This window comes from Lepeophtheirus salmonis, chromosome 14, assembly GCF_016086655.4.
Source record: "Lepeophtheirus salmonis chromosome 14, UVic_Lsal_1.4, whole genome shotgun sequence".
NCBI lineage: Eukaryota > Metazoa > Arthropoda > Copepoda > Siphonostomatoida > Caligidae > Lepeophtheirus > Lepeophtheirus salmonis.
This window is the reverse complement of record NC_052144.2, coordinates 6,635,686-6,649,941: the sequence shown is the minus strand read 5'-3', so window position 1 is coordinate 6,649,941 and position 14,256 is coordinate 6,635,686. Positions and strand designations below refer to the sequence as shown.

At 31.3% G+C, this 14,256-nt stretch overlaps 1 protein-coding gene across 1 annotated transcript in view; it reads right to left on the bottom strand.

The window, feature by feature from the left end:
• Window positions 1-4,043: 4,043 nt before the first annotated feature.
• LOC121129719 (protein amalgam) overlaps window positions 4,044-14,256 on the bottom strand; it is a 36,647-nt gene continuing 26,434 nt past the window's right edge. Inside the window, exons 5-7 of the mRNA XM_040725438.2 lie at window positions 8,737-9,137; window positions 4,928-5,198; window positions 4,044-4,556 (exon numbers count right to left, since the gene is read on the bottom strand). Of these exons, the coding sequence (XP_040581372.1) occupies window positions 4,261-4,556; window positions 4,928-5,198; window positions 8,737-9,137 (968 nt within the window). The 3' untranslated portion in view covers window positions 4,044-4,260. The remainder of the gene's footprint in view (window positions 4,557-4,927; window positions 5,199-8,736; window positions 9,138-14,256) is intronic.

Below are 14,256 nucleotides of genomic sequence, written 5' to 3'. Positions count from 1 at the left end.
CTGGATATATTTACATTTTTAGGCTAAAAAATGATAAAGACCTGACACTCTTCTTGAGACCCTTGTAACTTATTCATAATACATAGTGATGGGGAATATTACAGCCTTTATTATAGAAAAATAATATATGTATAATTTACAAAAAGATCTATTTAAAAACTATGCATTTCCAAGGATTTTAGTTCTATTTTGTATTTTTTAAGTGATCCCATTTTGAAATATTGAAATTCTCTACTCATCGTGAATAGATTGTTTTATTCTTTCGGTCCATTTCGTATAAATTTATGAAGAAGCTTTCATAGACTTTATGAATTGTCATTTTGTACCCCGAATGTTGGGGGTGTTTTTGCGTACCGCCGATTCTTAAGTAACTACTAAGAGCCCCTTACAAACCCCCAAATGTACCCTGAATGTTTGATTGTGGTTTCGGGTACCTCCAGGTTGAAAAACGGGATGCAACTTACTGTCTATACTTGAAAAACAATTAAGTGCCCCTCCCCCCCCCAATGTACCCCAAATGTTTTTGGGTTCTAATTTCCTTAAAATTATTATCTGCTATATGTTTCTCTATATGCTCGGTGTACCATTTGGGGGTTCTAAAGAGGTCTTAGTAATTTCTTTAAGTAACAGCGGTGGGTTGCATACCGTTTTAGGACCCATTGGTACCTAAAAACACCCCCTAACATTCGTGGTACAATTGGGGGGCTGTTAGGGGCTTTTTAGTAGTTACTTAAGTATCGCCAATACCCGAAACTACCCCCAACATTCGGGTATAAAATGACAATTCATAAAGTCTATGCCACGTTTCCTCATAATTTCATACGAAATGGTTTTATAAGAAAGTGTTTTATACGAATTGTCCTCATAGGAATATGTTTAATACAAAGTTACTTATTACCAATTTTTCTATGTTAATTAATCTATTTCTAATATTTAAGTGTCAATGATAATTACTGAAAGCAAGAATTTTTGACAATGTGGAGATATTTCATTAAAAAATTACTTATGCAGTGGACAATTCAAAGGTTCAAATGGAACTAGCTACAGATAATAAATAAAAGGTTTACCCGGCGTTTCTCTGGCAAAGGAAGGGTGGGAAATCATATTGACAATGGGAAATATCATTTTTTTCTAATATTTCGACCATATTATTATAACAGTGCATTTGTCTAGATGACAAGTCCGACGATGGTCGTTAATTCGGACTTTTAGGTGCTTGTATTAAAAAAAATCAAAAAAGCTGGGATTTTAATTGCCTTTTTCCCTTTTTATTGTTTTTTCTTTTACCCTTGTTAGATATTTGTAGGGGTTGGATTATTTTTAATCGGAATGTTTATTTTTTGTTAGAAATATATATAAAAGTATGCCTATTGGGCTTTACAAATAACAGACCAACATATGCATAAAAAATTGTCTAGATAAGAAGTGCTTTATTTTATTTTTTTGTCAAAAAATTACCAGATCGAAAAACCTTTTTTTTTTCCTTATTTTGAAAAAAAATAGTTCATAACATTTATTGGTATTGTAAAGAGAGATAAAAACTTACCAATATTTTTTTCGTACTTGCAAAAAAATTACGGAGGATAATGCGCTCGAAAAAGTAACCCTCAATAACTAGTTCATTTTTGCAAATATTTCAAAAATTATGTAATAATATGTTCCAGAAATAGAACCTAGGAGTCTAAAATTTGATATATAACATGCATCACTTCGCGGCATTTTTTCTTAAAAATTGAAAATTGTCGTTTGATATTTGACAAATATTTTAGTTAAACATCAATTTTTATTTGTCAAATTTAAATGCAAACGAATTTCCAGACAAATTTCTACAAACTTTATTCACTCAACGAATCCAATATTTCAATAGAAGTTCATTTTTTTTGCACTTGAAAAAAACCAAATTGCAATTTTCACAATTTCCTTTCCATACCCATAACTTTTTTGATTTTGAATAATTTTAGAAAACGTTATTATTTTTATAATTGTTTTTCGAGACGACAATCACTTTTTTTATTCATAATTCAACCCCATATCTAGTCTCTTCTAGCTCCAAAAAACGGTTTTTGTTTTTGGGTATGGATAAGCCCCCTTCCAAAAATCGGCACCCTTGTCTTAACCTGACCATGTTCGAAAGAGGCACCCTTGCAAAATTTCTGCCTCCTAGATTCAAAGTTGTGGGAAGACATAAAGGAAACCCAAACTCTATTTTACACGTATACAGATAATGGTAATTAATGATGTTCAACAAAGCAGGAACATGTTTGGAACAATGGAATCTTACTAAAACAACAAACTTATATCTAGGTCTTCTTTTTGATATACCCCATAAATAAAGATTTTGTAGACAAAACTTGCAGTGGCATTTAATTACTATCTTATCCCATTTCTTCGATATTACAAGGTTTCCTTACACAATCAAACGACAGTCGAAATAAAAAATAAACGAGTCTTCTTTTTATTCCATGTCTCTAAGTGTAAAAATAATGCTGCAAAAACAAAAAAGGTAGCGCGTAAGCGATTTCTACGCAGCTCTTTCCAGTGCCGAAAAGACTGAAAAGACCGGACTACCTACAACATCAAGAAGTCCTTTAAGGATAGGTATAGTGTTTCCCCTCCAATCCAGCCAAGAAGAGCTAAAAATCTGCACCAAAAATATATCTGACTTCTAGCTTATTCAAAAGTGTTTTTTTTTTATGGATTCTAGTGATGTGAAATTTGCCTTTTATCCCACTGGTCGGATTTTGATATTTAAACATTTTTGTCGGGTTGGATGGGGGTTACAGAATTGTAAAAGTGCAAAATGAAGACAATACGAATATACAAAGGATTTTGACTAGCTTTTAATTTATTTCTTCTTCTGAAATGTAATAGTATTTATTATTTACTAGTTAGGGTATCCCGATATTTAAAAGTTTGTTTTCCAGAAAAGAGAAACTAAGTTACCCACTACCCTCAAAGAGTAGTAGTTAATGCTAACATAATATTTAGATATTTTACTAAGGTGATGGAGCACAACTTGTAGAAACTTGCTAGAAATTGGAGACTGTCAATTAGGTCACCTACACGTAGTTATCTTTACTATCTTTTCATAGTATTAGTTTATAGTTCGTCAATTCTTCTCAACTATCGAATTATTATTTGATAATTGTTCATCGCTTAACAAGTACTCATTCTAGCTCAAACAACCAAGGGGAAAAGAAGCAGAAACAACCTTCAGCCGACAACAAAATGCAGTTAAAGTTTTTGTGTCAGAGCCTATTAGTCAATCTCCCCAGGAATCGTGTATATAAATAAATCTATACATTAATAATCTCATTTCCATACTGAAAGAATGAGCATAACTTTAAAATTACTCTTAATACCGAGTAATCCATTAAAATCTAAACATTTTTAACTTTCAACAAAATTAATACTATAAATAGATTTATGTCTGAGCTCTCTTTATTATTTATGTAGGCGGCTTTAGTGCCAATTAAACCTTCCAGGATGTATTCATCTGTCATGAGGTACAGTGCTGGCTGGATGGACACTGCAGGCTTTCTCCTATATTCTCGTATAGACGGTGGTTCTGGAGACGTCCAACTCTTTGGAGAACGTAAATGGTAATTCGTCAATCATGTTCAAATGTCATTTTCTCGACTTGTATTAAAGATAGAGGAACTATATTTGTTCTGTTTTATAACTAATTGTTTATGCTTTAAAATATCGAAAAATGAATTAATTTCCTCACTCAAGCTTCATTAATTATTGAATATGTAAGGGTTCAGATTTCAATGGAACACCCAGTATTTAGGCAGTAGATGAGGTTTTGTTTGCCAATTTTTGGATGAATTAAATGTTATTTTATGGAATAAAATCAAATGATTTTTTTTAGTATATGTTATATTTATAAATATATGCAACTGATTTAACTAAAGGGTATGAAGAACGGACTAAACAAAGGGATTGAATTCGTGTTAAATGACAATTAAATAGATAATTGCTTTGCTTATTTCCCGAACACAAATAAGTCTATGAAAGTACGTAATAACATAAACAAAGGAAAAGGTACTAAAGGTGTATATTTCTGTCCTAATAATATGTAGTAGTAATAGTAGAGAGACAAAATTATAAACAAGGTTATTGTATTATTATTTGACATATAGTTTTTCTTTAAAAATATTTCTCAATTATTATTGTTAGTAGTATTAGTCAACAAAGATAAACAAAATTGCAAATGAAAAATCATTATTTGGCTTTTTTCCTCCACACTGTCTCTCCTTAGACTTGAAAGAATATCCTCCAAGATACATTTGACAGGAAGAAGAAGAATATGAGAGAGAACGACTTCAACAAACTCCCTGACTGTTGATGCGATGCCAAACTACTCTTATAGTGGGGTGAGTGCTTCCTTTCAGGGCGGATGATTTGTGGGCTCTTCTCATCGCCATCAGAGGCTTGAATAGAACTCAAATTATATTTTCCAGAATGCCATGACTCTTTCTTTTGGGTGTTATCCAGGAGATCGTCATCTATTGGGGAGGATCCTTGGGAGTTTTGAGGAGAATCTTTGATCTCTATACATATAAAAGGATGAATGGTTATTATAAATAATGAAAGACAATAGTATGGTTGCATGGGTAGTTCCTTCGTGATATTAATAAACTTCCCCATTAACCATTCATTATAATTTAACAAAAATAAATTAATATAAAAAACAGTCTAAAAACTTTTTTATAGTATTATGTTGCTAGTTTTTAATTAAAAAAAAGTGTTGATTTAATTTAACCTGTTACTTCACTGTAGGAGCTCATCCTTAGATTAATTTTCTTTCTATATATACATATATTTTTTCATTCAACAGCTCCCAGGAAACTAATTTATCCAATCAAATTTCTTAGAGGTATACATAGATGAATTAAAAGAGATAAAAAGCATGCGTTCTTACTTTGTATCCCCTCGTGTTCCTTGGAATCGTCCTCATTGCTTTCTTCCTCCGGAGTTGTTGTGTAAAACTTTCGAATGTGAGATTTATCACTCCATCCAAAGGAGTTCTTGGCTTGAACCTGAACTTCATAGAAAGATTGAGGAAAGAGATCATTAAGGTGATAAAAACTATTTCTAAAAGATGGATCCGAATGGGGTGAAAAGGTTTGGAGATGTTCCTTGAGGAGAACGTTCTTCCATTTGAAAGCCGGTTCAACATCCATTTGTGAACTCTTAAAAGGAATTAATAATAAAGGAACAATTATTTGTACATACATATTTAACTTTAGCCCAAGGGTCTTTTTTATATTATATTTCAACCTCTTGTGAAAATCGTTTTTAATTGCATTTACATAAAATAAATATTTGAATTTTGATAACTCTTCATTAAAATCATCAAAGAAAGAAATCATATTTAATGATTTCTTTAGATAAATGATATTTGATCTTTTTTTATGAAAAAAAAAAAACCACATACATCAAACTACAGGATTTTGAACTTGAAGTAAGAAATAAAGGGGCTGTTTTATACACAAATAAAGATATTATGTACATATGTAAGAAAGACTTTGAAGTAAAAGAGAAGGAGGAGGAAATAAAGTTACTTAAGTAATGTCATATGCATATAAAATATTTCACTTATTTATATTAAAAAACCTCCAAATCAGATAACTTTAATTTCCTTTCAATAATTTCTGTTATCTCTATTACTTATGAACAATTTATATATGTAATTTGTTATAACTCTAAATACATATCAAAAAGACATGCTGCTACAATAATATCCAAGTATTTCATAATGCCTAATGATTTTTGACATCTTGGGCATTTTTGTACAGTGTGTCCCTGGGAATTGTGATCAAAGTCTCCAGAGCTCAACTTTCTCAATACTATCAAAAAGTAAGACAAGTGAAAGATTTTATATAATATATGAAAACAATAAACAATTCTATCTAAAAGTGGCATCCCCCATGGCCTCAACCCTAGACCTGAAGGTATTTGACGTCTTCTTTACATATTCTTTCGACAAATGAGACCGCTCTTTATCCGCCGAAGCCTTATGGTCATCCATTTTATATTGGAGGTGGCACAGATGGGATTTTTAAATGAGTAAAAACTTTCCACTTTTTCATTCGCAATTCCTTGGGATGTTTATCTGCCCAGAAACTTAAATATCCTTCTAATAGCGGGTGCGACGAAAAAATAAATACACTTTGCTTTTGCTACATAAATCAAGGTTTTTGTGAATGCGGTAAGATTGTTACGGTCAAATACTAAAAATAAACAAAAAAAACTAGATCTTCCTATGTGTGTTAGAAGCCGAGAAAATGCAATCTGAACAATACCAACGAATTTCAGTCTGCACACTTTTGGACACTGGCAAGAAACCAATGGAGATCGCAAAGCAGTTGATGATCTCCAACATGAACCTGGACAGGAACGGGGTGTTCCAGCAGGATGGTGCACCTGCTCACACGTCCAAAAAAGCCCAAAAGTGGTCGGAGGACAACTTGTCTTTCTGGCCAAACAAAATGTGTTCCCCTACTCACCAGATAACAACCCATTGGACTTTACTTATAGGGTGCATGTTGAGTCCAAGGCCTGCACCGTTCGTCACCCAAATATCAACAACCTCAAGGACACTGTCAACCCGCACTGTGATACCATGTCTGAGGACTCTGTCCCCAATCGGTGCAAGGCCTTCTTTGGACACCTCGAAGCCATCATTGCTACCAAGGGAGGCTACATCGATGATTAGGGTAGCCAAGGCATCATGTTAGTTATTTTTATTTTGTTAACATACCCTATTATAACTGGTTGCTAAAATACATCTCGATAAAGTTCTAGATTGAAATTGTGAAGATTTTATTCGCCGTATTGTGTTTATAGCATATTCTTGCTCCAATTTCTTAGAAAGTTCCTTTATCGAATGCTTGGAAGATACAGTTTGGTCCATTAAAATATGAACATTTACTTACTCAATAATTAATGAAGGTTTAGTGATTGAAATAAAGTACACAAGCTGGTGAGCTAAGGTTTGTTTTGTTTAGTGACTTTTTGTTTATAGTCTAATTTATCGAAATATGAGTTAGTTTCAATTACTCAACCTTAATTAATTATTGAATTAATAAGTGTTCAGATTTCAATGGACCACCCAGTAGCAAAATCTCAATTTTTTAAATGAACACAGATTATACATTGTACAAATTACAAGCAGATGACAAAAAGCTACATGAAATGTTTTATAGAAGAAAAAAGAAAAAAAATATATAATGTATACTAAAAAATTTTAAGTAATCAAATATCAATTTTTACATCAAAAACTTGAAGGAGAGTAAGTTTAGTACAATAAACAACTCTATTTAAAAAAATAGGATTTAAATAAAATTAACTATATTTCTTTTGTAAATGTACCTTTTATATTGAATTAACAATGTGAAAGAAATAAAAAAAATGGATACGTCACAATGAATAAATAACAAAGTAACATCATTTTGCAATTTTTATTTTAAATTTTTTTTTTGGTTATTACATTTTTCTGAACATCCTTTCGGACGTGTTTTTAGGCTAACCGAAAATGTTTCTTTTTTTCAAATTTATATAACTTTGAGTAGACAACAATCAGAAGAAAGCAAAATATAATATTAATGTTTTGTTCTATATCCCTTTTAGAATGTAATTATGTTCATTTATATACATTATATTATAATATATAACCAATAATAACTAATTAATTAGATATTACGTATAAAAGATGCTGTTGAGATTAAAACACTTTTGAGGGAAAATAAGATCTATTATATTATACATACTGGGTGTAACTTAGAAGTTAGGACACACCTTTAAATCTTTTACCCAACTCAAGGTTTCAATAAAAAATTAAAAAATCTTGAAATTGCATCAGAAACTGCTTATTTTATGTTTGTTGTCCTACATGGGACGTCTCTCTCGCGGTAAAAATGAGCTCAGAATGGGACGTTTGGAACCAGATATCTGCATTTCTTTGGTCAGAAATAATTCTCACAGAGAATTCTGATTAGCTGTCCAGGAACACAGTTTACTTCGTCAAGTAACAGCTTGCCAGTAATAGAAAAAACTCTCAAACGTAAAACCTTTAGTGGGAATCCGGGAAAAACTTCTGGCTCAAGTTGATGTGGCCCTGAAATAGGACTGACTTGACTTTACGGCTGCTCGTGGAGTCAAATGCCTGCACCATTCATAAACCAAATATCGCTCTCCTGAAGGCCCCTATCAAGAAACACTAGTATGACATGAGCGAGTAGACTTTTCTCAACTAGTGTGCAGCCACTCAACTCCCCTTGAAGGGCATCATTGTCACCACATGATAAGTGATTGTTCTCAAGGAGTGTGTGAAGAAAAATGACAACAATGAAGCTGTGGCTCTACTTATTTTTCATAGAAATATATGTCATTGAAAAGTGTCCTTATTTCTATGTAACACCCTATACCTATCTTATAATTGCCTATAAGTGTATATATAAATTATTCCAAACAAGTTAATCAAAAACTATCGTTCTGAGATAGAAAACTATTATATAGTTGAAAAAGTTTATTTTTTATGGCCACATAGATTTATTTTTTTTCTTTTCTTATGGTCTGTTTGAAAATAGATGGATTCTTCTTACTTTTTTTCATATAGAATAAAAAAAGGACATATATAAACACAAATAACCTACTTAATTGGGCCTACATTACAACGTACGAATGCATAATATTATGTGTAATAATTAAATTAAGAATGGAACTCACAGGAAGGTTTCTATACATGATTCGAAATTGAAGGAGAGGCGCATAGCTAAAAGTATTCCAGGAAATCTTCCACAATCCATCATGGAGCCTATGAATTTTATCAATTTCAGGACGTTTTGGTGATCCAGTTAATCTCAATACTTTTTTATCCTTTCCCAGACTATTTACAGCCGAGCAAGTGTATGTGGAGAAATCCTCAATCCCTACATTAGAGATATGGAGTGAATACTCCTTCTTTCCGTTGAAAAGGGCTTTGGAGTGTCCCAAAGGGTCAATTTGATGGGAGTTTTTGTACCATTTGACATCTGGATCTGGTTCGGCATGGACACGGCATGTAAGAACAGCTGTTCTGTTAATTCCACCATGGATGATACGATGAGGGACACGGACCTCGGGCTCATCTATAAAGAAAAAAATAAAGGTTAAAAAAAGCAATGATAACTTTGGAGTAAGGATGGCACTTTTGTAAAGAAAAAATATGTCTAGAAATTAAAAAAGAAAAAACAGTTGTTGCGTGTGCTCTTTCTTCTTTTTTAATCATTATTTAATAGATTCTTGTGGTGGTAACTTATCCCTATGAGTAAGCATCCTCGTCTATCCATGCATTTTTTTAAATAAAGAATAACAGGCAGCTGATATTAAAAAGGGAATTTAATCAGTAGTTGCATAAGGGAGAAGAAAAGGAGAAAAAAAGGAGGGGACGAAATCTTATAAGCATTGAATCTGTAAAATTACATCGTAGCAGAGATATATTCATGCTGATGTCACGTTCGGATACATATCAAGATGTTATTTTAGCAATGATTGCTCCATGAAATGGTTTTTGGGTTTGATTTGGTTACTTTGTTAAGATTTAGGACGTGACCGTTCCTCAATTTTTTGGGATCCGGTATGTTTCTATTTAAGAAAAAAAGAGTATTCCATTTATAATTATTAACACGTGTTTATCTACTAACAAATCTGGATTAATCGTACATCTTTGAAATTACCTGTGATAAATAATTTCTAACACGTTTTGTCTAGAATATAATAAAATAAAAGTAATGCTATAATTATCGCTCCCACCTTCCCCTCGCGCTCTTGCAAAAAAAAAACATCTTTACTTATAAGTAAAAATGGGGTGTGTGTAACGAAAAAAAGTTTTCATTTTTATCCTGGGCAAAGAAAACGTAACTTTATTGTTTCTGACCTAATTCCCTTACCTCCAGTACTTATCGCCACACTCTAGGAAACTTGATTAAATGCAGTAGATTTAATATTTCAATAACTTAAAAGTAATTAGGGAAATTTTAAGCAGCTTTAATGGACAAACATCATCGGTTGTTAAAGCTACACAGATTATAAATGATGAGTTTGTTTATGAAGAATTATCAATACTAAACTCAATCCAAGTACCGATGCCATTACCACTTTATGATGGATATCCCATTAACTTTTAGGATAACTATTGTTGAAAACTTAACCATCTATTTCAAGCTGGAGCTATTCAAAACCAAATTAAACATATTTTTAGAAGAAATCTAGCATACAACGATTTACAAGACCTAGCCAATTCTGAGAAGACAATTTATATGAACAAACCTATTGTAAATTGTTACTTAGAGAGGATTTTGAGCATGTTCAGAGCCATTTATAACAAAATGAGGTCTTTTCTATCAGTAAGTAGTGTCAGGTACATGCTAATTGTGAAATGGAATGCTGAAATAACAGATTTGTGGGAGTAAGTATTTATTGAATACCTTTTTTTTTCTTTCTCTTTCTTTTTTTTAAACTATATTTATTCATAAACTCTGGAAAGGTCAAGAACAACTGTCTGGATGGTCTCAAAAGAGATTTAGCTTCAAATGGTTTGCAAGTAGTTTTTCTAACATCAGTTTCTAATGGTGAATACTTGAGTAAGTGATTATTGACGTATTCAAAGATTCTGAAAATTAATTAAACAACTACTTTTTCAAATTTAGGATTAGCATATTGCTAAACGTTCATAATCTTCGAGATAAGGTGTTATAAAAATACGGTAATAGGGACAAGAAAACCTGCTTGAATGATCTCAAAGGGGATCTTAGCATCAAATTGTGTACAAGGCATTTGTCTAACGTCAGGTTATTCGGTTAAAGACATGGGTATGCTCCATATATTTGAACATGTTTATTTATTTAAGATAAATTTTAGTCACTTAGAAGAATACTTTAATTTACTTTTATTTTTTAGCTTTAAACTGACTTACAAGACGAAGAATAAAGTATGATGGAAAAAAAAGGATTTTATTCCTACCCATAATTATTATATATTTTTTTATAAAACTGTCTCATTATATTTTGTATATATATAGATAATTCACATTAGTCGCTAATCATTTGATTAATCCATTCATAATATTTACTATGAATAACTTCTATATGGTATCATTTGTCATTAATTATTATTAATTTATTTGATTTTCTCTGTTTAATTTCTATTAAAATTTCTAATTGATATTTAATCATTTTTTTAGTTATTTTTTTTTTTTGTATTTTACTTGTAGTTATTTAACTTTATATGATAAATATACGATAGTATACTTTAGTTTATGAATTTACTAGTAATTTGCAACTACGAGTAAAGCAATAATCATGATTGATCACTCAATGTATAAAATATCATATTAATGACTTTAAGGGAAGAAATTTTAGAGATCTTATTGTAAATAGATCCATAATATAGTGAACACTTGAGTAAGTTATTATTGACGTATTCAAAGATTCTGAAAATTAATTAAACAACTACTTTTTCAAATTTAGGATTAACATATTGCTAAACATATTTTTCATATAGAAAAATGACAGGTTTTTTTTTGATGAGTTTCCCGGAGTATTCCTGAATTGGAAAAATGAAACTATTTTTTTATATTAACTCTTCAGGTGTTATTTGAAATATAGAAGATTCCCATTTCTATAGCAGTATTACAATTAACTTGGCCTATACTCTATCCTCTAAAACCACAACATCATAAGCAGCTGATTTCTGCTCCCGCCCTTTTCTCATGCTCGCTCGCATGTCCATCCCTATTGATAAGTAACAGGGTCTGAGGTTGATAGGAGCTTGCCAAGAGATATTAAATATTTTACAAATTACAATATATATATTTATTTATCGTATATATGTATTAATGGTCTGTTTTTTTGAATGGGTGATATTTGCAGTTTTCAAGGGAATTTATTGAATGAAATCTAAGGCTCAAATATTATTATTATTATTATTTATTTATTCCACTCTCAAGTAGTTTTTATGGGCGTTTAGTTATGTTGGAAAATGTCATAAAGAAAGAAGGGGTCCATATTTTCTTTGAAAGGTCAGAGTTTTATATATTTTTTAGGTCAAAGAGTCAAAAATTACTCAACTCATTCCTAGAAATTAGAAGTAGCATATAGTTAAATAAAAGTGTCAATATAAATTTGAGTATAGAAAAAATCCATATAATTTCAAATACAGCATGTCAAGAAATTGAGGATACCTTTGAAAAAATCATAAAAATTAGGGAAAGATGCAATCATATGAAGTTCTTCATGCTGAAAAAAATAAATTTTCAATAAGGTTTTATATTTAAAGAAGTAGGCACTTTTTAATGTATGTATTCGTTGGAGTGAGGTGTTCCCATGGTTATGTGAGCAAAGTTTAAACACACACTACATAGCTGTTGGCTTGCTTGAGGGAGGCAACAATCAAAAGTAAGTTGGCAATGATATTGGAGTATCGATTATTACTGTTAATAGGTGGAGGCCAAACATAAAGGCTAGTGAGGAACTCCAAGACAAACCTGGCTGAAAGAATGAACTTTTAAGATAAGATAAAATTATCATTGCCAAGTCCATGAAACAAAGACGTTAATCTACAAGAAAATTGGAGGAAAAATGACGAAGAATGGCGAAAAGGTGTAGCATGAAACTGTCAGAAAACAGTTGAGAGAATATTTATATTTTCTTCCATATAAGCCAAAATAAACCAAATATAAGCAAATAAAACGCCTTAATTTCTACAAGGAGAGAAGATATTGGGGTATTTTGGAGTGGAGGAAGGTTTTAATTTCTAAAGAGTCCCCATTTCAGTTGTTTACCCTCCCAAACTTCAAAATGATCGAGTATGGCCTTGAATCAAGGAAGACTTTGAGCCCCCGGAATCTGAGAACTTTCCTCTGAAAATTCTAGTATGTGGACTTATGAGTTACAGAGCACTGAGTGACTTGCATATTATGCCTCTCAGGCATACAGTTAGAGCCAAAAGCTAAATAGAGAAGATCCTAGAGAAGTATCTTCTCCCATCAATACTGGTGAGTAGATAAAAGGGATCAGCTTTGAATATAAAACTTTTACATGATATAAATAAGAATTTTTTTTACCAGGACGAAGCTCCTACTCATCACTCCCAATTGGCACAGGATTGGCTTCAGACGAATTTGAATTCATTTGGGCCCTAACTTGCATGCCCTAGTAAGAGTCTAAATTTGTCTCCATTTTAAAATCAATGAGCCTATTTTATATGATTTAATTCGATGTATATGAGAACGTATAAAAAGGTTTATAAAGCTTAAGGCAAACAAATGTTTGTGTTATTTACTCTTCCTTAAGATATCATCCATTTCGTGACATATAGGTAAAGTACACAAGTTTAGACATCGAGTAGGTAATCTTTTGTCAAAAATCCTTAAATATGCTTATGTATTCATCATAGTTCGAGCCCTTAGAGAAGGAGGGGTGATATCTTAGTTAGGGCACTATTTTCAGCGGTACAAAGTTATGACATTCAAGGCTAAATGTCTTCAATCTAATCAGACTATAAATTGGTGGTAAAACACTTTCTTAATTGCATTTAGGCCAAAGTTTATGTATTCAAAAACTATTTAATTATCGTTTGACGAAAAATGTATCCCCCTCTATGGACATCATCAAAGGTTACAATGCATTCTTCGAGAAAATTGAGGCCGGTGGAGGTCATATGGAAAATTAATATGTTATTAAATTTAACCAAAAAATGATTCGTAATACACTTTGTTAAGAATCTGGATGAGGGCAAAGCTTATAACAGCCCTGAACAATAATTACTAGTGAAAGCACGATTAAATTGGAAAATCGGATGTTTTTTCTGGAATAGGACTTGGGAAAATAATATTTAATTTGCGATTCCGATTCTTATAAATTATTGTTTATTACTGTTATTTAACTACTTATTAATTTTTAAGTGATAAAAAAATAGACACCCGTGATAAGAAATTTTTGTTTTTAGTAGAAAATTTAATATTTGAATTAATTGGTCACCAAAATTAAAATTTGAAATATAATTTCATTCTACAATCTTTTTTTTTCCAAAAAAAATTAATCATTCAATTTTTTTTTCCAAGACTTCATAATTGAAATCTTTTTCTAAAAAATATTGTTTTTGTGTGAACAGCTGGGGATTTAGGGATTTTTTTTCAACTAAATTTAATTTTTTGAAAAACTCCATGTGTTTTTGAAATTTTTTCCAAAAAAAATTTAATTTATTGAA